The sequence below is a fragment of the Spodoptera frugiperda genome, chromosome 10 (assembly GCF_023101765.2).
Source record: "Spodoptera frugiperda isolate SF20-4 chromosome 10, AGI-APGP_CSIRO_Sfru_2.0, whole genome shotgun sequence".
Classification (NCBI taxonomy): Eukaryota; Metazoa; Arthropoda; class Insecta; order Lepidoptera; family Noctuidae; genus Spodoptera; species Spodoptera frugiperda.
The window spans coordinates 6,406,831-6,431,838 of NC_064221.1; the positions used below are offsets into that span (position 1 = coordinate 6,406,831).

Sequence of the window (25,008 nt, forward strand, 5' to 3'; positions counted from 1 at the left end):
CTCTATTAAAGATAGGTATTATAGCTGGATTAAAAAGCTCTCTAATCAAAATGGTATTATAAATAAAACGTGAATTATCACCAAATGATTAGCATCGTTAATCTTAAATCTACAAATCAAATATTACTCAAATACTTAATAAGTATCAACATTGATTTCTAAACCATTCGATGTTGTTAGAAGTCAAATGAGCGAATAAAATCAACATTTCAAAGAAATATCGATTTAATTGGCTAACTAGCCGCAAAGCTTATGTACAGTCTGTGATCATTGATCAGGATCAATGATTTCACTATTTTTCACCACCACAATAGTGAGGTGAAAATAATCACAATTGTAATTAGACAGCCCCGTTAGTCGAGTTTAATATTTTCACACGTTCGTTTAGTCAACTACAAAAGAAGCGAGACTCATCCGCTGAGCTAACGAGCCAAACAATGAATTTGAATTTAGAATCAATGGAAAACTAAATCGAATGAATCGACAGATTGGAAGAGAACTAATGGGCATCCAATATCGAGTATGTATCGGATACTCGAGTGTCCGATTAAAGAGATTATCAATCAAGTACACGTCTTTGATTCAAGTACGATAATTATGACGAAAAGATACCGTTGACCGATTTCCCACATGTGTTGTTTGCAGCGGCTCTTTATAAGCTTCATATCAAATTGACATACGAATTAAATTTTTGAGTAATCGATATTTTAGCTTTACCTACCGACTGTAAAGAAATTCCGATTCAATGTGACCGAGTATCGATGAATGCAAGATCGTTTCATCTCCAATTACCGAATCGATATGGAAAATAATAAAAATAACTTCTCGTATCGTATCGTAAACCGGCGGCCGTCCATTAATAATACGCGATTGATTAAATCAAAATGGCGTCTGTACTTACGACACAATGAGTTTTTTTGAATTTAGAAATAATGCCGTTTGTAGCAGTCGTGTGTTTTGACAGCATTTCTTTTGTGGGCAGACGCTTCGAACGTGGAGGTTTTACGAGTGATTAATTTTGTTTTTTAAATGGAAAGACATAGGTCTTTACATTCTTGAGACCCTGTTTCATCTTTTCTGATTAAGTTTCGGTTAACTGGCGAATTGGACTGCAGTTCTATATGTGTTAATTTAGATAACAAAAAGTTAATCAGAAGTGGTAAAACAGGCTTTAATTTTACTAAGATTTTTAAGTTTGACAACTCAAACTACTTCATTCTGCAAAGGTTAAAAGCCTTTAAATATTTTGATGGAGTCATCAATAATATCTCTGTTCCCATTGCCAATTATAAAGCGCCATGACAACGAACAAAATATTGAGACTTATTTGTAATTTCAATTAGCTTGTCATAAAAATTAAACGGTTTTTATACGACATATGTCCGAATACTCAAACACTACTCAATTTTAAGACGCTCTCAAAACTAGTTCTGTCCCTATTAATTCTTTATAAAATGACAGAGATAGCACGATATTTAAGTACAACTTAAAATTGAGTAGCATTTCAGTATTCGGGCAATAGGTACGTATACTATTGATGTGATACGCTTCCCCGTTTCGCACCCAGTTATTTCAACTTGTATTTTAGCGTAAATATATTTAATATTAATGTAATTACCATGAAAGGCGACACCGAGTTGAGAATGTGAAATATTCAACGCGACGCAAGTACAAGCAGCTGCCGGTTTCCCGCCATTATTCGGTGTTGCCATCGTATAAATTATTTTCTAAAGCCGCAAAGTCGGATGCATGGCGTTTTGACAACACAACCATCGGCGCGTAATGACGGCAATTAGGGAGACGATGATGCGCTGTTTATCGCGTTCTAAATTTAATAATAAAACAAGTAAATTGGTCTTTGACATGTATTTATTGCGTCAAATAACGGCTCAAGTTTGCATAGTAAATAGGTACTTTTTTCTGAATACGCTACAAGAATGTTATTATTCCTAGACACTTAAGAGTCACCTGTGTTTTTTTTTTGGTACTAGGTGTTTAAAAGTGCCCTAATTTCAATCCTGGGTTCATTACAGCGATCACGTACCAACTAGGATGTGCTTAAATGACCTCATAAGTTGGACAGGTAGTCATTACGGCTTCCTTTTGTAGAATAATTGGATTTTTTATTAAATCATGACCGGACAGTTTTTTTGCTGAAAGTTGCGAGCTTTTGCGAACATTACACACACAGCGAGTGTTTGAATCCGACTAAAATATTATCATGCGTAAGTAGACGAACCAAGTTAAAAGTCTGGTTCATTATTTTGTCAAAGAAATTTGCGTCTCAGTGAACTGGTTTTAGAGTTAAAAAAACTATATTAGAGATATAATATGATAAAAAAAAAACCAGTAGCAAAAAGGTAACTAGCTACTTTTAACGTAACGGTGTGTATGGAAGGCTGAGATCACAATGAGATATCTAGAAGTAATACCCGATAATTATATTCAATAAACATATAAAGGAAACGGCGTTCCTGCCAGCCCACATTGAGCCGCGCCGCTTCGACAAAAAGTGCACCGCGCGTCAGCGTAATTTGACCAGTATTTACGGGTTCCGTAATTTAAATAAACTAGTCACTTGAATATTCAATTACATGCTTTTTTACACTTTTCGAACGATTATGTGAGTCGGTTTAAAATGGTCTCGCTCTTGAATTTTATTGTTGAATGCTAATTTAATTGATGAGGAGTAGAGGAAATAAAATAATTTGTTGAGAAATTTGCACTGACATTACTGAAATAAAATGTATTTTTCCGTTAATGCGAGTGCTTTTGGAGTATGGGAACGTTAAGGGTATGTTTAAGACTGGTATAGGTAATACTAGGGCTTGAACGTACTGGATCTTTTATCGATTAAGTAATTAAATAGTTAATGTCTTTTTAATCCATATACCGATTCATTTATAAGCCATAAGACTGCAGAAACAGAAACAATTGTATTTCATTGTACCCTAAATATCTTAATAACCGCTAACCAAAACGATGCGATCTTAAAAGTCAAACATGTCTATGGCTGGCCGCAAACTGTACAGTGTTACTAGAGCAAAAAATGTAATAAATAAACCGCACTAGCGGAACAAGAGCGTACCGAGTAAATTCAATATTATGGTCGGTTGGCGGCTGATGCGAATTTGTCTTGTAATTACCTAATATTTATTATGCATGCAGTAATTAGCGTTTCAATTAAATTGTGGCTTATCATCAAAGGTGTAGCTGTACGTGAATCAATCATTATTATTAATTAATTGTATTTTTTTACGTATGTAACGACATTCTTGGTCTTGTAGCTACGCAAGATGCGTAGTTCTAGTCAAGAAAACTTCAATTTAACTGTAGATGAAGGGCGTAAAATAATCATCAACTTAGTTCTTTAGAACTTATATCGAGTTTGATAATTGATTCACCTTAAATACAAAACTCCGTGGAGGAGCGAAACATATGTCGAATGGTATATTACATGTGTCATGCGTGTGTTTTTATGTTGCACCTCTACTGCATGAACATTTAATTGAGGGCGGGAGGGCGGTGCTGCACACCGCATGTTAAAAAATATATCTATAAGCGGAATGAATATGAATTTCCGGAAAGCAACGCATGATTCTATTCTATACCTTATACAAACCTTTGACTGAAAAGCATTTTTACAAATCGACAGTTTAAAAAAACAAACGATAAAGTCTAATCCACACAACGCTACACTAGTCAAAATATCACTATACACGACTTACCTCCTTAAAACTCCACCTAGTAGAGAAGCGTTGAGGCACTCCGGAGGAGATAGCCTCCTCTGGACCTCAGCTACAGTGACTTTGTACTTGCTGGTGGATGACAGGAGTGACAGCCGCCCGGGGACTGAGCAGAACACATCGTTGGGTGCACAGGATCCAGTCCCGCCGAGACCGTCACGACCTTTCATTGCTGTAAAGGAAAAAATGGTTTAAAATACTGTTTTTAGAATTTAGAGCTATAGAAGTGTTAATTATGTAAAATTAATATTAAGAGTTCACTCAGTAACTCTCTAATGTTACATGTTAAATTGTTTTAACGATGCCCCACACTTGTTTCTCCTGTGTCGTGGGTGCGTTTACAAACATACAATTTCATGACACCCAGACCTGAAATAACTAATTGTGGATCACACAAAGAGTAGCTCCGAGTGGGAATCGAATCTGCTACACGTTGCACGGCAGCCAATTGTCCAGCCACCGCGCCAACCGTGTATTTAATGTAGATAACACAAAGTCACAAGACACTGCCGCATATAAGCATAACAATGACTTCCAGATTAGATGGAAGTGATCTGTATAATTTTATAGAAGGTCCCTAATTTGTATAATAATACTTATTAGGTATTACAATCTGGTTTATAACACTCGTAAGCTTGTCTCATAATTCTACTGTTAACCTAATTGCAGAAGAAAATATAGTAGGTTAATAAATTTGAACATTACAGCTTTGACCTAGAAGTCTTTCGTAGTTTATCTAAGTACACAATGTCCATATGTATGGATCAATGTAAAGTTCATTAAAGTAGCTGAGTATGCAAAGAGCTAATAACAGAATCCGCAACTTTTATAGATATTTGACGTTTTACGAGTTTAGAAATTCTGTGTAATTGCTAGCGGTTAACGTGTATACTAAAACTACTTTCGAAAATTAAATTTTCATGACTGGCGATACTAAATACTATGGCGGTACTACCAACATTATGAAGCTATTAATAAATTATGAAACTGATAAATAGTATCCCATTTGCTATTGGCACTGTATTGATTGCATCCTGTATTGTATTGTATTGAGACTCCAAACAGGAAATGTTGTTTGATTAATTTGTTATGGACCTTATTAGTTAAGCGGTGACAAGTTCATATGTCCAGCAAGGTATTTTTAATTTGATTCTTGGGTCGGACAAAGTATTCTTGGAATTTTGTTTTGGGTTTTTTTAATTACAGCTTAGTACCATAACTAAGGTTACCGGGTCTCCGGCTCAAAGTAGGAGACGGAACGGGGTGGTTTTTAGTCAGTAAGATTGACACTCCTTTTCACCTCACCCAAGGTAGGTAGTAGTAATGGTTGATTTTCCCCCCTCAAAAAAAAGTGCCATAACTAAGGTGACTCGAGGGGCTGACAAGGATCCAATTTTATATTCAAGTCCATAAAACCTAAAGTTTAGCAATATAAAGGTAAAAATAATAGTAACAAAAAACACATGTGTAAAAGTCATAGAAAAAATTGGAGTGATTACAAAATACCCAGCTTCAAATATCAACAATAGAGGCCTAACAATCACTGCCACGCCCCAAACATGAGCGCAGCGTGATCTCTATTCTCATTGTAATATTTCTATATGGCAACCCTAATACAATAAACATTAGTGTGTCATTATGTTGGCACCATACTGGCTATTTAACACCCCGGCTTTTTGCACAAACTAAAGGTGCACACGTTTATTACTGGCCAATTATGTTTTTGAAAAAAGAACTGGAGAGTGGTGAAGTGTGAGAGTTTTACTTGGAAATTGTCGTGTCGTTTCTTGGCCCATTTACTTGTATCATATTTTGTTCTTTGTAATATCGAAGTGAGAAGTAAAAAGCTATTTGTAATAACTTATTTAAATGTCTAGGACATACGTGTAAGATAATGTGTTTCTAATATTATAGGTACCTATTCAAATAATGGCTTCACTCATAGCTCAAGCAATTACAAGTGTTTGGTCTTGCATGGAATCAGTATCTAACACTTGACTCGATTTTAATATTGGAGTTTAGTGTTTAACTTTTGCTAGATACCAAACTAGACTTTGATAAAATATTTGCATGTCTAATCGGACAGATAATTTGAAGTATTTAAACGGTTTTATTTAGCTTGACCTGTTTGTTTGTTTGGGTCTTTAGTAATTTGTATTTAACCCCCTTCCTGTCGTCCGATGCATCTGATCTGATATTTGGTGCACACTCTTTATCTTGAAGACTTTACAATATAAGCATATGCAAACCGTTTAACGTAAAAATACTTTTGTGTTTTACTTGTTTTATACATTACAAGCTTTTTTTTTAAGGAGGCGGGGGGGGGGGATCATCCCATGACTTCTCTCGCCATATAGGCGAGGCGAGAGGAAGAATCAGAATCTTAGTGACTAAAAACCACCCCGTTCCTACTCCTGCTTTTCGAGCCGGAGCCCCAGTAAACCCGCTAGGTAGTCCGCAGCTCCGGATACATTAGAAGCTTAGGTAAAACACATTGTATCCTTAGTCTAATCATCGATAATCGGCGAAATAGGAGTGCTCTTTGAAACGCTGTATATGCATAATACCTTCTACATAATAGTATCGACTAATTAACCGCGATATAAAACTTAAAAGAATATAAAATCAAAAAGCAATTTTCGAAATTGAATGCTACTATTCAAATATCGATTGATTGATCGATACTTTTATTTATATGATATTGATTCATTCGTCCGTTGAATGAGATGGATTTTTTTTTACAATCGATTTAGAAAAATCGATACACCCATTCGATAAGTGAGGTATGAAGCCTAATTACTGGTTTATCTTTAACGGGTCATCTCGAGTATAGGAGTAACAATGAAATATTTGATATGTTAATATTGTGTAGATCTTTTATCTGAGTACGTGCTGTTTAAATTACATTTCTATATATCTGTGTATAAGTAGGCAAGTGTAGTGTGTTAGATTCCATAGTCGGGTGGAACATAGTCTTATTTTACATACAGGGTCTTTACACATACAATATTAAATAAATCTCATAATTTTTTTTTACAATAATTTTGACGTGTAAAGGAGCTTTTGTAGCCTATTTACAAAATTAAATTCAATTTCAAGACCTAAAATAAAACAAAGAAAATCAATGTAGTAATTTAAAAATAGAAGGCACTTACTTTTTAATAGAGGGAGATCCGTCATGAATCCCGTGGTGTCATCCATGCCAGCGTTCTAGAAATAAAAATATTTATATTTAGGTTATATAAATTCAACATTTACCGCCGAAATCAGAGTAATTTATTGGTTACTTAACCCAGTGCTTAGTAATAGGGTAGTTGACAAATTTTTATTCAAATGCTCTTTACTCCCATTCTTAAACTTTGATATAAAATAAAAAAAAATACGTCTAATATTTTAAAATTAAATAAGACGGGCATTATAATAAAAATTAGTCATCTACCCTATTACCTACACTTACAAAACGGTACAAAAATATTAACATAATGAATAACATAACATACCTAATACTAATACGTTATAATATTATATTAGGCTACTTAAACAGCCCGGCACTGGTATTATAAATAGGAAAGACATGGACTGTCCGACATTCCTTTACGAGTATATCGGAGGAACATTTTAATTTAGTCAGCTTATTATTAAATTCCTTTAGGACGGACATATTTGTCGGATATTGGACGGCTATCGATGTCGATGATGCGAGGGTGAAATTTGTATTATTTGTTCATTTATTGCATAATGTACATACATACATAGAGGCATTATATGTTACTAGTATAGGACATGACCCTGTTAGGGTTGTAGCATTTTATCTTATAAGTAACTAAATAATCATCTAATTTAGGTATTATACCGTATGGGGAAACCTTTTATGACTTAATTTAAACCACATATTTGTTGTCATCTTGGCTGACAATATACGAAAAATGAGCGAAATAGGCCCAGTAGTTAAGCCAAAAATTGGACTAAACGCTTTGTTTAGGTTTGTTCGGATTTGATATCAAATCTACAGTATTTAAGAAAACATAGGAATTTGTAGTATAAGTAATAATAAACTAACAATCTATTGTTAGTTTGCGTGCGTATAGTGCGGTAACAACGAAATATATCTGGTAGTTTTAGGTCGCTTCAAGCCATTTAAGACCTTAGTAAAGTTGACTTACCGGCGTTTCTTCCGTGGAGTGTAGCGCATGGTGTAGGGCCAACTCATGTTGTTCCCGAGCACCGTAGTCTGCTCGCCTCTCGCCGCCGCCGTAACTGAATCCTCCGTGTGATAACTACGAACCAATTATCAGGATTATAGGACTTTGAATCTTATTACTTTACTATAAAATTGAAAATTGATTTTAGTTTTGGATTAGTTTCATATGCTAGTATCTGTCTCCTCTACTTAAGTTATCTCATTGAGGAAGACCTAAAATAAATTGCATTTCTGATTGGTCAAATTAGTTTCAAATATCGACAGAAAATACTCAGCTACTTATGTCTACAAAATGAATGTTAAAAATATTAGCGTTTTTTTTATGGATTGCCATTCAATCACGTATAATGTCGTCGTGTCTTCCTGCAAAATATCGGACGGTATTGTGTTGAATGGCCCGCTTTGGAAACCGGAACATTACCAGCGGCTAATCTACTAAAGTGATCCCATCCCTAACGTCGTTGGAAAAGTATTGTTGGCTGGAAAATATTGTTGATGGTCCTAGCCAGCGTAATGGAGTGAATTAAAACCTTAGGCTTCGATTTTCAAATTAAACTTGAAATTGATTCTAAAGAGGTTTTAAAGTTTTAATAGACCTAACTAAGCGAACTTATGAATGCTGTTAATTCCTGTTTAATTATGTTTTAGTTATGTATGTAAGTTGCTTTAATTAGTTGTCTAGAGTTTACTTAGTCGGGAAAATGAGTAATTGCTATAAACCAAATTGCACGTAAAAGCCAAGCTTTTTTAGTATCGAACTGGAAAAAGGTTGACTAAAGGTTAGAGAATACCAAATTGGCATTAAGTCCACCATTGTAAAATGTACATAAAGTGTAAAATAAAACAAATAAATAAATTAAAAGAACACACTTGGGTCTGTTTGCTATTCCAGTAGTGCGTGTCAAGTTTTAAGTTATGACAAAACAGTTACAAAATTAATTAAATTCGGCAGCCCATAACTTTTATTGTCTAATCGGCTCATTTAAACAAACACGCCAAGGAATTTGACGATCCGACGTTGTTCGTAGACAAATCAAGACAAATGAAAGATTTTGAACTATGAATAATGTTTTAAAAAAGAACTTGTGTAAAATGACAATAGTTAATTTATTATTGTTAAATATTTACATTATACATGAATGATACGCGACCTCCTTGTAATAACTTATAGGTAAGTATTTTGTGTATGTACCCATTTGTTACGCGGTAAGTACCGACTTAGGTACTTAAATGACATTAATATTGTTCTTACAATAAGTAGTAAAATATAGAGAAAAATACATGAACTAGTATGCAACGTGGAACGTCACGCCTTTTATCCCTGAAGAGGTAGGCAGAGGTGCACAATACAGCATGTAGATAATGCCGCTGTACAATGTACACCCATTTTCCACAATTGGTGTTATTAGTCCCATGTAATAGGGGCCTATTACCATATACGCAATTCCAGACTCCTTGCTACTACTGAGAAATTTTGACAAACCGAAAATATCCCAGTAATACTTTGCCCGACCCGGGAATCGAACCCTAGACGAGTCCACTCGGTCAACGAAGTTTTTTATTTAGATTAAACTTCTGTTTAGATATAACGCTTTTCATAGAAAGCACATCAATCATAACTAATTTTGTCATAAGTAACATTATAGTCAAAGTGCCGTACTCAGAGACATTTAATGATCACTTAAACCATTCCTTACTAACGAATTTGTTCCAAAAACAGTTGCTAAGGACTGGGTTAAGTAACCATTAACACGTTGATTGCCACCGGTGACCTAAGTTAGTGGAGGATTTGCCTTCAACAGTTTTCTGATGACAGTTAAAGGCTTAACTGACTCTGAGTACGGCGGTTAGATAGAAACACACACAAAATAGAGGAGAATTAATAATAACATAATAATTTTAAACCCGGGGAGGGAACTATGCGGAATTCTTTCGCGAGGAGCGGAGGGGAAGCGCATAGTTGAGAGGTACACTGCATACTTATCGATGTATTTAGTGAGGGAGCTCTGTTGTTATTAGCTGTAGTTTGCAAGATGGTATTAACTGAGAGTTGAGTTTTGAATTTGATAGAGATATTATCCTATAAAAGTGAAGGAGATACTGGCAGTTGGGGTTTTCTATCAATATTTAAGATTGTATTTTTTTATCAGTAGGAACAGATTATGTGCACAAAATGGGTGAGAAGTTCTAGTTACTATTCTATAATATAAAAATCAGTCGGGTTTTCCTTTGTGATGCTATAACTCCAGAACGCACGAACCTATTTCGACGGTTTTGCATGCATTGGGAAGGTCTCGGGCTCCGTAAGCCTTATAGTAAAGAAAATTCAAGAAAAAAAAATCAAGACAAAAGCAGGAAAACAAGGAAAATGATAATGATGATGATGAATAGAGATCACCAAGTTTGCTAGTCCTTACTAAAACTTATGTATCATTAATGCGTGTCTGTTTGTCTTTCTTTCACATACGTGTACCTATTTTAACATTTTATAGAATTAGACGGAAAACGGGCAGACGAATCATCCAATGGAAAGCAATCAGCGCCATTGGCAACACTAGATAGATAACACGTGCATTGCTGGTATTTTAGGATTGGGGGCTTTAGTTATTGTTATTGGGAATCGGAACTTTCGTAGATGAGAGGTCGATTTGTCTTAAACATTATTATATTTTATCCGTTCTGTAAACGAACTATACACGGATAAATCTGGGATAACCTGTAATTGGCCTTACTGTACTGTTAATTATAATTTGTGTAATTTTATTGTGTCGTCTAATTAAAATTGGCAGACTGCACGGTTGGTGCGGTGGCTGGGCAACTGACTGCCGCGCAACGGGTAGCGGGTTCCCGCACGGAGCAACTCTTTGTGTGATCCACAAATTGTTGTTTCGGGTCTGGGTGTCATGTGTATGTGAACTTGTATGTTTGTAAACGCACTCACGACACAGGAGAAAATTCTAGTGTGGGGCAACGTTTTTTAAAAAAGAAAGAAAGAAAGAAAGTAATAATATTAAAAAAATCATAAGTATTTATACTTACATGGTGCGCATGTATATCATGGTGGTCCCTGTGGTGGCGGAGGTGCGCGTGCGGCTCGTGGTGCGCGTGGTGGCGCGGCAGCAGCTGCTGCGGCGCGTAGTGCTGCGCGTACTCCGCCGAGCCGCCGCCGCCGCCGCCGTACTCCATGCCATGGCTCTGCCGCAGTTATACACCGATTGGTAGTTACGGATAATGGGTTTGGAAGAGTAATAGTTACTTAAGATGATGTCTAAAGAATTAAGGTGATATAAAAAGGTGAAGTTTTGTCTGATTCGGGAATCAAAAGCTCTTGTAGTTGGTAATTCTACATTTGAGGATGTAAGCAATTAACTTTTGCTAAGATACCAAGATATTATGCATCTACCAATATATTGGATACAGGTTAGATAAAGAAAAGGACAATGCAAATCCTGGTCCCACTTCCAATAGCTATGTGTGTTACATCATTGGATAGGTCATTTTGAGCTGAATAAAAGTTACTATGGCGCCAAGTTACAAATGTTAGTCCGTTCTGAGTTATTCTTTATTAATCGTGGTAGTTTTGGTAGTTTTATCAGTAGCCAAGTAATGCTATTTTTATGTAATTTTTTTTACATTTAATGGGTCGACGTTTGGCCGCTATCTCACCTGATGGTAAGTGATGATGCGGCCTACGGTGGAGCACGTCTGCCCATAAGCAACCTATTCACTCGGGCTTTGAAGACACCCAGGTTATACCCATCAGGAAACACAGACTCCGGCAAGGTGTTCCACTCCCTAGCAGTAGAACTTTTATGTCATTAAATTGCATTTGTGCTTTATACACGTAGTGTGGATACTAGGAAAACACATAGGTATTGCAAGGTGGGACCAGATTTCATAGAAACTCTGGCATCATGCTTTGGAAGAATGATAAAATTTTATTTCGAACATTGACGATTCCTTAAATATACAAAAAAAAATTAGACACTTTAAGAACTTTGACTTTAACAGCCGCATTCAGAGAGAGTCATTTAATGTTTTCTTAACCAAGTCCTTAGCAATTGTTTTCGGAACAAAATTGGTAGGTACTAAAGAATAAGTTCAAGTACCTAATCAATAAATGTCTCTGAGTGCGACAGAAGTATTTTTTTAAATAATTGCCTAGACAACTGAAATTGCAATTAGCAATATCTTGGAACCTTTAAAGATCTTCACTTTAGAGACTGTGACTGACCAAGAGTCCGTGGAGAACAAATGTAAATAAACATATAAAAAAAATAGATCTTGACTTCTGGTAGTACCAACCTGTTGTTGATGATGAGGGCTGGCGGGGTGCGGTGCGGGCGCGAAGGGCGGGGGGAAGTACGGCGGCTGGAAGTCTGCGAGCGAGGGCTGCGCGCCGCCGCGGAACCCGCCGCCGCCCAGACCCAGCCCGCCGCTGCCCAGCCGCTCCTGAACAACAGATACAAGTGGTTAATTATGAAGACATATAGACAACCATTGGTTAACTAGGAAACAATTTCAGATTTGATGGTATTTAACCTAAAGGAATAGACAAAAATACAGGGCTTTTAAGGTGGAAAATCATCCAATGACGTCTCCCGCCTTGGGCGAGGCGAAGGGAGTGTCAGACTCTTACTGACTAAAAACCACCCCGTTCCTACTCCTGCTTTTCGAGCCGGAGCTCTGGTAAACCTGCTAGGTAGTCCGCAGCTCCGACAATATTGTTAACATTTTAGGAGTAAACTCGACTTTTTGCCATCTTTGAGTACTCTGGAAACACGGATTCTTAGCGTGAGCCTGATTATAGCGTTTTATTATTTTATTTTTAGAACATCTTGTTATTTGAATTTGAAACAGTTAAATAGACTGAAATAAAGGGATATTTTTGAAACGTTATGTTAAACTCCGAAACCTACCTAAACGCTCTGAATTTAATCTTGGAACCTACCAAACTAATTACACCTACATATTTGCAAAACACTAAACACCTAACCAAATTATCGTTCAATAAAAAACTCCTTGGCACAAAAGAGGCCGATACTGATATACAAAACGGTGTTGCAACAGAAATAAATTAAGTACGTTTTAAAATCGACACGTGCATTGTAACACTAACATCTAAATACGAATGACGTTGAAAGCTATCATTCACGATGACGCGATCTTAATCAGAATAAAGTAATTACGTTGGGTAATTATCGAATCACTCGCTATAACACTGGCAATTTACATTAACTAAATGATGCTATTGTGTGGAATAAATTGCTTGATAAGGATGTACGGTGAATGCTATACGGATGATGGCCGATAGATTTGGGCGTGAGCACAGAATATCACCCGTGTTCTGTATAGAGCCAATCAAAAGGCATTTAGACAAAAGACTATCGTATTACCGAATTCCTTTCAATGGTTTGAAAAAAATACAAAGATTATAATTTTTTTTTACCCGTATTGAATAGAAAATATAACCTTGCGTATGTAACTAGTAGTTGAAATACAAGTGTAAGTGGTCACTTCAATGGACAAATGGAATAAAACGAACTAGCCGAGTGGATTATATCCGTAATCGTTGATAGAGTTAAAAAAAATCCTTATATTTGGGATTTTCAAATCAAATTCAAATTGGCTTCCATATTTTGTGATTTGTTTAAACATATTTACCTCTTGAAGTTAGATTTCATCGATTGTAGGTTTAGAATTAAGGGGTCAATATCGTCTATCGCTAATCATCGTTAACTACGCTTGATAAACTATAGGCTGAACATTAGGCTTTCACTACAAAAGGGATTTCCTTAATAAATGACAATAACTGGCATACTCAGAGTCAATGGTTACTTAGCCCAGTCTTCAGTCATTGTTTTCGCGCAAAAAATGGTTATTAAGGAATGTCTCTGAGTGCGGCAGTAAATCTTTACGAATTGCACAGAACAATAATTATGTACCTACCTATAGAAATAAAATTAAATAATCTTATGGTCGACATAGCACTGATGAAGAATTGAGAAAGTTTCCGATAATTATTACACCTTCACTGAAACGCAATTGACTGGTAAAATTGCTACTGATCAGTGGGTAATCAATCATATTTTGTGAGGTGCTGATAGGTTTGATGTTAAAAGGTTACTGAATGATTGTGAACAGGTTTAAATTAAAAAGCTATCTTAGTAACTAGGTGTAGGATATCTTTCGCCAACGTTTTTGAAGAGCGTTGAAAGTAATGAGTATAAAACAGTTGGCATTTGTTTTTACCGACTGTTGCGCATCCTAAAATGAAAGGATGAAATGAAAATATTAGAGGATTTGTTTAGTCTGTTTTGAAGAGATATTGTACCAGTAGCGTCACTGGTAGCTGTATGTTGAGTTCTGAGATATTTAGTTGAGATAATCATGATCAACCCTGTTTAAAACAAGCAACCCTGTTTAAGGCAAGCTCTAAACACTGTTACGAAATCATGAAGTTTGCCATAATGTGACGTGTTTTCGAACTTTTCGAGTAAAAGAAGATTATTTTTGTCGGAATGCTTGAAGTTTTGCGAAAGAGATGGATGAATGAACTAATATTAACTGTCAAAATTTTGTATTTTAGTTTCTCTTTTAATTTTTATAATGGATTGAGTAGTGATCAATTAAATAAGTTAATTAATATGAATATAACAAGTGGAAAATGCAAGATACCGGACAAAGTTTGATTACGCTTTTTTATAGTTCGATTTATAACTATAGAACATACAGTACGTGCCAAATACCTTTTTTTTACTTTTTATAACCTATAGTGCACCGTTCTCTATGGAACACATCATTTGTAATATCAATGTTCTTGATTACAAAGCGAACAGACAATGATGATCAAATTTGTAAAGACACGCAAACTCTGAATTAGCACTCCCATCTTTGATATATGCGCTATATAATTATTTAGAACTAAATATACTAGCCAACCACTAGTGTAGAGTAATTTAAATCTTTTTATTGTTAGTGTAAAGTTGGTTTTTCTTTGTCGTGTGTAACTGTTAGTGTTAATATACACTTCATCAATGTATGTTGTAATCAATTTGTTCTAATGTTTGGACGAAATGTCTTTGTAATGATCACATTCCATCTGTCTTGAATGCGGAAATAAAATCGTTAGTTCAAAGGCTTTTGACAGTGATGCTACAAAAAAGCTATCTTGAAAACTTTGTCCGAAAGGATTTAACATGATTTTGAAAATGTACTTTTTCGTTATCCTAAATTGAGTCTGATAGGTATCGTCAGGCATTTCATCCCCGAAGGTGGTACGCCGAGGTGCAAAATATTACGGCATTACTCCAGGAGGTACTTCTAACTTTACATAATTTTCATTTCGGATCCATTACGTTTCTCTTTCTCTTTTTTATTTCTCTCTTTTTTTCTCATTTGTAACGTCTAACGTCTATCCACTACTTTCTTAATAAATGAGATCCGATTAAAAGGTTTTTACACTATCTAGTGTTTCTCCCCAAAAACTAGGCGCCCTTAAGAGCTTTAGAGGTTCCTGTCACGAAAAAGGATTCCCTGACAAAGAAGACCTGCGAATATTATACGATTAACCTAAAGAAATAGACATTGATGACTAAATCAAAAAGCAATGAATGTACATTAACTGTAACTATAAATAATACTTGAAACTAGAATACTTTCTGAACTTATGTATTCGATACTTAATCATTCACGTCTTTGATATGTTTATCATATGCTGCGGCCAATCCTTAAAAAATCTGTTTACATCTTTAAAACATTCAAAATTTATGTTGTCCACTATTAATTTCAAACTTAAATATTATTAAGAAGTAGCCCACTTAATTACTTTCAAGTTATTCAATCTCGGTGCTACGTATTCACTACCTAATTACGCTAACGATCATTTAAAACGACCATCACTTATACCATCTTTTATTTTGCGCATATAAAAATATTCGTCGCCAAGAAAATACTCCAGAAACACAGTTACCCAACTGCACAAAAATCTTTGTCAAACTATTCCAATTTCAAATCTCTAGTGCGTAGCCCATTCGGTTGAAATTATACTCAATATAATGTAGATCAATTACAAAACTTACGGTAAATGTATCGAGTTACGGCACGACACCTAATCGATTACTTTCGATCTAGTTTTTTTTTTAATTTATTATCTGTTTTAATTTATGCACCTTGTTACCGGATGTGGTGAAAACTTGTCTCGTGATGTGATGACATAGGTGCTGCGATATTTGTCGATATCGAGTAGCAATGTCGACGCAAAAAGTGTTAGAAATATTTTTTTTTATGTAAGAATTTGAAGTTGTGTTGAAGATAAATTGATAAGCGAGCATTCATCACACTTAGTATTAAGCATTGGTGTTACAAAAACTAGTCAGTTGCTCAGTGATCACTCAAACCATAGCTCCAGGGAATGCTATAATAGACTAATTAATTTGTAATCTAAAATGATCTGTCATCACACTCTTTCTTTAAACAAGTTCCAATTATTCATTGTTGTTTAGAGTATGATATTTTTATTTTTGTATTTGATTAAGTAATTGAGCGTGTTTAGCTAATTTAATTCGGGTTGTCAATCTAAGCCACGGTCTGAGGACATTAAACTTTAACTTGTCATAAAACATTACGCTATAACTGATTACATTAACTTTGGTTACGATTAGGATAGATCTATGTACCTATGTCTACAATGCAAAATGCACTCGGGTCTAAAACTGCACCCAGTTAAGTAACACCATCCTCTAAGCTTTCGAAAATAAAATATTAAAAAATAATCACACTTTCATTATTTTGATAATATACTTAATTTTCGATTTTTTCTAGCTAATTTACTAAAAATCTGATGACGTCATAACGCACTATTTCACAAAATTCATGGAAACGTCAACGCGTTATGTATATTTCGAAAAAAGTACGGTATTGAATTTTACTATAGTAGGAAACTAGCCTATTGTAGATTATGATAAACTCCTCTAACGTAAGAGGCCCTTATTCGGTAGGTAGGTGGTAAATATCCCATCTAATGATAATAATAAATGTCAAAAATATTTCATTACAAATCTGACAAATTGTTTTTCGTCTCAGTCTTATTACTGATGTAATTTAAAAAGATTTGGCTGCCGACGCTACTTGCGCGGGCGCTCGTGTCGCAAGTGTTCTGAATTTGTTGACTTGATTTATGCGCATACGCTGTATACACGTAACCACGGCACGCTCCTTCAGATCGTAATTTGATTAGAATAAGTTACTAATTTCGTGGTGACGCGATTATCTCTACACCTGTGTTTGTTCTGCCTGCTCTAATTAATTTAAATATTGATTACGTAGTCTTTTTATTTAGATTTAATATAGTAATTGGTTCATACGGACATTTTGTTCTGAATCAATTAATGTTGAAGGATTTATGTATGCAAAGTTCTCATGTAAGTAAACGAGACAATCGAAATGCAAAAAAATATTGTTAATCGAATCCACCATAAAACTTCTCCAGTTTCGTCACCTTATCAAACGCCCAAACTCTAAAGCCAATTCCTATCGATAGATACTTATCATAAAAAAAAATCAAAAGACAATCTTGATAAAACAAAAATAAATACGTTCTTAATATTGTGTGTGCGGGAGGTGAAAGGCGGTATTGTTTACCCAGGTCGCGGGGTCAGCGTGTGTTGGGTGACTCGCAGATGGAGACACTGCCCATTATTTAGGAAGCTGATAGACATACCCACAAAATGGCGGCGTGATAAATTGACAGATAAAAGCGCGGGTAACTGTACATTTCAGCTGTCAAAATAAAAACTTTTTAATGATGTATGTTGTTAATATTTTGTTTTTTTTTTGAATAAATACTTACTCGAATTATTGCGTTAGGTAGGTACGTATTTGAATGTCTATTGTTCGGTGGTATTAAAATATGAATTTTATATTTGTTGCGTTTTTTTTGTCTGCCGCTTTGATGGTTGACAATTTGCTTGCGTTATTAAGTTATTTACGACAGTCATGTTTAGTAATAAATAAGAAAATACTTTAATACCTTTTACTATTTAAAAAGAAATAAATATAATACAGATGTATGTACTAATGGGATGTGTAAAGTAAGAAATAACTATCGTCTGTGGTAGCTTGTTATAAAAAATTTCAACTAGAACTATTCCTCAACAAAACTTATATCTATAAAAATAACGTTTTTGAAAAAAAATATAATATTTTCACCATTTTCTTTGTAAGTAGATAGGTAATAAATCCTAAACACAAAATCAGCCGCAGACTAATAACAAGAACCATCACTACCAAATATAAACATTTGACACAAAAACACGCAAAGGAAACAACTCATTCATCCTAATATCGATTAGAATATCGATATCCAATCTAATCGAATAGATTTACTGTTACATATCGGATACTCGCCATCAATCAATGGCGGAATGCGTATTAGATGTACGTCTTTATCTGAATGCAATAATAAATCGATTCAAATGTATGTCTCATTAACATACCGAGTGGCCTCTTGCAATTATACATTGTTTGAAGTTATTCTGTTATTAATCATTGCTTGTTATGGTACAACAATATGGTGAAAGTCTGGAGGTTAGTGTTTGCTTTGATCTTTGAAGTATCGATTCTTATACGTCGTTGGTTTTGTAGTCGCTATTTTGATTGGTTAGAATCGATTTGAAATTGAAGATGGAAAAGTTTGGGTGTTAAGGTTTAGAAGTTGTTGGTAGGTTCATATTCAAATGTAGATTTCAAGTAGGTACTTTAGCATCTGAGGCTCTGTATCATTTAATCATTTCATTTTTAAGTTTAAGGGCAAGCTAAGCTGAACTAAATCCCTACTTAAAAAATACAGATTAAAAAAAGCAAGTAAGTAATAATACGAATACATACATAGGTAAGACTAATAAGTTGGTACTGTACTACCTCAGAACCTAACTTTGAAATTAGTGGATTGCTTAAAGCACAAAACAGGCAACTTAGTTAAAAGTACAAAGAATGAAAGTATTATTATCGCCTTGGGGAAGTGTCACAGAAATTGTAGATCAATTAATGGCTACCAAATTACAAAAGATAGGCCGCCTTTTAGAATATTATTGAAATTTTAAAACCGTAATTAAAGCGACATTGTAGCTTTAGTAAAGTACAATTAACTATTTAATAAACCGTTAAATTAATACATATTTGTCTTATTTCATACCGTATCATTCTAGTATGTTTTATATCTAAAAATAAAATAAAAATACCCAATACTAAGTAGTAGTGGAGTAATTTTATCATTGTATTTGCTACTTTATGATAAGATAATAGAGCACAAAAATAAAAATACGAAGACTGGGTAAGCAATGCAAGCTGAAACAAGTGATACGCTATTTCGCGCTCCTCAAACAAGTCTTCGGTAGTATAGTGGTCAGTATCCCCGCCTGTCACGCGGGAGACCGGGGTTCGATTCCCCGCCGGAGAGATTCTTTTTGTAACTTAAATATATTTTTTAAACATTTTTTACATTACCTGCACCTCGATCACACTGGATAAATCCACGTACGCCAGCGCACAAGCTTTTTTTACACTTCACACGAAAAATTGACTTAAAAATTAAACTTTTTTTCACTAAATTGTCCTTTATTACAACATGTTCATTGTTTATTTTTGCTTGGCACATAGAGGTAGTTAGAGCATTAGAAGATGAGGTTGGTAGTTTTGGAAATTTTTGGCTTAATACCTGAATATAAGGTTGCTTTTAGTATGATAATTTACTTTACATAATAATACATAGCATTTAATGTTGTGCGAATATTTTGGGTCATTAATAATTAATCATGTTTTTTTTTTTCATTGAAAAGCAATTATCTCAGATTGATATAATTTATTAATTTGAGACATTCATTAACTTAATTTAAATCAAGATCAGCGTCGGATTATCAAGATAATTACGAATTAGTTGATACGCGGATAAAATCGATTTATTGCCATAATAGTGAGGTGAAAGCGAATGTCAAAAAACCGATATGTAAATCGAGTATCGATAATTACTGGTCCCTTAAATGGCGGGCGATTCCGGCTACAATCGGTTAGTGATTGCTTTTTAAATTGCTGCCTTGCGCGCCGGCTCGATGACCGAATGCCGACTACTGAATGGTTTTTTATTTATTACCGAGTGGCGGATTTATGTCGATAGTTTGTCGAATCACGTGCTAGACTATTAACGTTCAAAACAAGATGCAATCTTCATTAAGTTCATCAAAGGGGAATACAGGAATGATCTCGACAGGTAGTGTTTGATACCTAATTTAAGATGCTATAGCAGAATGCTCTTAGCAACTCCATTTAATAGTACAAAGCGTCGATAAAAAATAGGCCTCAGCCATCTATTTGAACACCTGGTGGTATTAGCAATATAAAAGTCTGTATCATTAAATGGTATCTAGATAAAAACTGTGACTAATGATATTTTAATGAAACATATTAATCAATCGGGCGGCCGACGATTGAGAAAGTAAAACAAAAGACAAACAATGCCGCGCTGCCTAAACATTCACTACAAGCAAACGATCAAAAGTTATTACAGACAATCTACTTCTGCAGACGCACTATTAATGAAATATTTAATAACCAGCAATATTTTTTATTTTAGTACAAGTAATTAATTTCGGACAATTAACTTTATCGACTAATTACGTCGATCGATACGCGCTCGTGCCGCGTGCCCATCACTAAAATTTAATGACTTTTGCAAATAAAATCGATTAAATCAATTCTGCACGCTGGATTAAATAATTATTGTTAAATAGATAAACTAGTAGTTGATGAACATTTTATAACATAACGGGATGTTATTTAACCGGCATTACTTTTACTAACTACGTTTATGATATTTTAATTAACTAACAGACTTTGTAAATAGTAATTGGTTGATAATTTTGGTTTATATCACAAGTTCACAATAATCGATTAGGAATCGGATGTAAATCGATGTATCGGTAAAATCGTAAAGCTGCGTTTACGATCGCGCGCGTCGCGTGCTCGGCGTCGACTGCCGGAGGGCGGGCGCACCGCCCTCAGGGTACCCATGTGCTCGCCCGACCTTACGATTGATATTCGATTTATGTGACCCTTTTTAATAGCCATTTCTTACTATTTGCACTTTGACTATACACGTGAGTTCTTTGTGAGAATTACTCGAAATACGCCTAAGTTCTTAGCTAGTTCGAAATTATAGCTAGTCTTAATGTTAATCTAACAAGCGAATGTTGTCATAACATTGCTATTTTATTTTCATAACTAAACCACCATTTACCTATAAATAAAGGAAAACATATTCTACACATTTATAAAGAATAAAACAACTTTAACACTTTAAAACTCGAACAAAACTCGCGTTAACGTCTTGCGTTTCGCTAAAAAGGTGTCGCGAAAAACACCAATGGTAGGGTTTCGCCCCACCGTGGCCGCTAATTAGTAGGCAGCGTTGCAGGCTCGCGATTGGTGATCACCCGAGTGTTGCCAGCCTTACTTATGTACCGTCACCGACACTGTTAACAATTGCTTAATGGGTTTATTAACGCTAATATTGTATTTGTTCGACGGTTTGAATAAAGGAAGGTACGGTGGTAATGTTTTGGAGATTTGATTCGGTTATTTTTAGGAAAGCAATTTTTGGTAGTCAGTTTGTTAAGTTTACTGTGGAATATATTGATAGCAATGATTTTTTAATTGATTCAAAATTAAGGTTCTGTAGAAAAGTTCAAATAAGCCAACGATCAATGGGTTTTTCTTAAAAACTTTGTTTATTTTTTTTGGTTCAAATAGAAAACTTTAGTTTGTTTGGGATCTAGCTCTAATGTGGGAAGGTTTATAAAGATATTATTTATTTTTAACTCAAACGTAAATACTTCAACTATCCTACGCTTACGTCTCGCAGCCTACTTACTACTCATGATAAAGAGTCCGTTTATGACTAGAAACTAGTAGAGCTTTTCACCATGAATGTAAGTAAACCGTGATTTTTAATTAATTTTGTATGTCTCCGATAGTTATTTATACAATTATAATAATATAGCAGTTTACTTAATTCACTTTTTTAGTCCAATAAACAAAAAGAATAACAGACACGCATTTAAAAATTTCAAATCATCGGCTTTTCCATTTTCAAAACGGATGACATTCAAATGTTTCAATTGGCAACACCTACGATATTTCCCCTGTTTGTGGAGGTGATTCAAAGTCACTTTCGTTAATATCCGTTGAGGACCGTCCCACTGTCGCCTTGTGCCCTCAGGGCAGGTACTTGCATGGCCTAGTAGATAGGGCATTGTAGGGCATTCATATCTGCTACGAATCATGTCATAACGCAATGTATTTTATTCTTTGTAGAGGTTAAAAGTAATGGTTTTTTTCTCCAGTTGTGTTACTGTCTAGTTTAAATAAAACACTATGTCTTATTTTTCAGAAAAGTTATACAGATTTGCAACTGAAAACAAGCCAACTCCTTTGAAAGATCGAAGCAAATGGTTAAATTTCGCGGTTTGAAGGATAATTAGATTTGTAATTTTCTTATTTTACAGGTCAAAAGATCATATAACTAACTTTTTATTCATTATCATTATTTAAAAGCTTCCAGCCTTCCACCATTTTGTGAAATACACTACTAAAATCATGCATAATGCACGTATAATACTTGAATTTAATTTTCTAAATTAAATATGATTCAGTGCCCACTCTACGTCGAGTATGGAGCCAATTACTTTTAAACACAATGAAAATGTCGGACGAATAGAAAAATAATAAAAATGCATTGTGTCAAAAGTAGTTTTTTTGAATAAAGAACGTACGCCGATTGGCTGTATCGCCTCGGGCTAGATGGCGGGGTGCCGAATGTTGCCAGCCTCTCGGCCGGAAATATGGATTCAATTTGTCTAATGACCTTCCTAATTCGAATTTGTTCTTTCGATTTTCGAATAGAACGTGTCAAAAGGCTGCAGATGTAAAAAAGATATAAAAAAAATACACACGGACTTTTTAATTGCTTTTTTGAAGTTTGGTACTATTTTTTTCTACAATTTTGTAGAACAATTTATAGGTTGGTAAATTATTAAAGGCACGTGTATGACAGTCTAGCAACTTCAACTCATTTTAGAAATATCAGAAAGAGAAAATATCCTTAGAAAAACTGAACGTTTACGTAATTTTGATTTAAGCAAACAACGTTAACATTTCCTCGTTACTACGCAAACGCAAAGAGATCCAAAGATTAAATCAAAACAGGATAAGAACGAGAACAAGAAATATTTTTACAAATTATGTAATTAAAATTACTCATACATACGAAAAGGGCACGATCGCGAATAACGCGTAAATCAGCAAGCGAGGAAATAAAGCGCGTTTTTAAACAAAATATTTTTCGGTACACAAAAAAGGTCTTAATTACGAAATTTCGAAAAAGGAACGCGGGCCGGTGAAGAAAGTAAAAAGGCGCGCGGCCAGTGCTTGTGACCGTTATGTTTCTTGGAAATGCGTGATTGATTCCGCGCGCCCGCCCATTGTGGTCAGCTGATTTTGATGGCTGCTTGGCTGCGCGGCTGCGGAGCTGCGAGGCTGCGAGGCTGCGTGGGCTGACCGGGAATGCGGCTTAGGCATTAGAACATGGTCATATTAACACCTCGTTGTATATGTAGCGGATAGTTTTAGTGTCGAGGACCGGTTAACAGGTTCAACTGTTACTTGTTATGTCATGAAGAAGAGCTTTGAACAGTTTGAGTACTGAGACATGAAGTGTTAAGAATTTTGATGTTTTTCGACTGTGCGGTTGGCACGGTGGCTGAGCGATTGGCTGCCGTGTAATATGTAGTGGGTCCGATTCCGGCACTAAGCAACTCTGTGTGTGATCCACAGATTTTTGTTTCGGGTCTGGGTGTCATGTGCATTGTTTAAAAAAATAAAAAATAAAAATGTTTTTATTGTTTCTCAAATATTGTCATGCATACACATAATTGAGATGGCCCCAGTAAGTTATAAAAATACTTGTGATGGAATTGTGCATGTCAAATTGTATGTTTGTACCCACATCCACGACACAGGAGAAAATCCTTATTTGGGGCAACATTTTAGAGCTGTTTCAGTTGGCTGCTCATATTAGCAGTATGATAAAAGTTTCTGGTCCTTAACCGATATTAAAACTAAAATACATATATAGTTAACGTCACACCGCTATTCGCTATACAACCATAAAAGTCATATCAGTTCATACCAAAACTGAATAGGCACGGCCCAAAATAATTCTTCGGAACATGAAACGCAACGCAATACTAGTTCCAGTAGTATAGCAATCACTAATCAGTAAAACAATCTCATCACACAAAGCGATATCCATGGAAGTATGAAGAAGTATTGCGACAAATAAAAAAAAAAACAACTAATCGCGTCTCCAATCTCATTGTGCACTACATTATATTCAAATCAAATCCTAGAAAAAACCGCAAGTGTCCCAATCAAGAAGGTTCAAAAGAACAAACTTATATTTTACACACCGATAACATCAGCAATGACCTTTAAATCAATAGGAATAAAGGTGAAATTGCATGTGACATCCAGTTTCCTGATTGTAATCTGCGTTTGGTTCTCGTATTGAGTAATGTTGACAAGCAGGCTGATTTGGGAGCAACTTTCTATAAGTATAAACAAGTATCGTTTGTGTGTATGTATGTATGTGTATGTGATACGTAACGACTGTCGAAATTTTTATGTGGTACTACTGAGTATGTAGACATCGGAATAATTAGGGGCAGGACAGACTGCCTGTCTCGAGTGTCCTTATGTTAAAATGGACTGATATTGAGAAAAGCTCTACTAGTTTCAAGTCACAGAGGGACTCTTGTTTATGAGAGTGTGGGTTATTATAGAAAATGGACTAAATGGAATTGTAGAATGCAAGGTCGTTAATTTTGACCTAGTATTTCTAGATTGTTTAAATTAATAAGAACGTAATCAGAATAAGATCAAAGTTAAGAATTTTGTTTACGTCATGACGATCTGGATGCATTTGCATTTAATTCAATTCTATGACTGTGG

The 25,008-nt window shown here is 35.0% G+C and overlaps 1 protein-coding gene and 1 non-coding gene across 4 annotated transcripts in view; one reads left to right on the plus strand and one right to left on the minus strand.

Moving 5' to 3' along the window:
• LOC118277573 (transcription factor AP-2-epsilon) overlaps nucleotides 1-25,008 on the minus strand; it is a 63,698-nt gene that overhangs the window by 5,394 nt on the left and 33,296 nt on the right. For 2 of the 3 annotated variants that reach the window (XM_050696394.1, XM_050696393.1), the window contains 5 exons: nucleotides 12,253-12,399; nucleotides 10,987-11,142; nucleotides 7,910-8,023; nucleotides 6,902-6,956; nucleotides 3,729-3,918 (listed from right to left, as the gene is read on the minus strand). In XM_050696394.1, coding sequence (XP_050552351.1) covers nucleotides 3,729-3,918; nucleotides 6,902-6,956; nucleotides 7,910-8,023; nucleotides 10,987-11,142; nucleotides 12,253-12,399 — 662 coding nt within the window. Of the gene's footprint in view, nucleotides 1-3,728; nucleotides 3,919-6,901; nucleotides 6,957-7,909; nucleotides 8,024-10,986; nucleotides 11,146-12,252; nucleotides 12,400-25,008 lie in introns of all 3 variants that reach the window. The other variant, XM_050696392.1, reaches the window with a different exon arrangement.
• Nucleotides 19,334-19,405, plus strand: Trnad-guc (transfer RNA aspartic acid (anticodon GUC)). The gene has a single exon. It is a non-coding gene; the product is annotated as a tRNA-Asp (tRNA).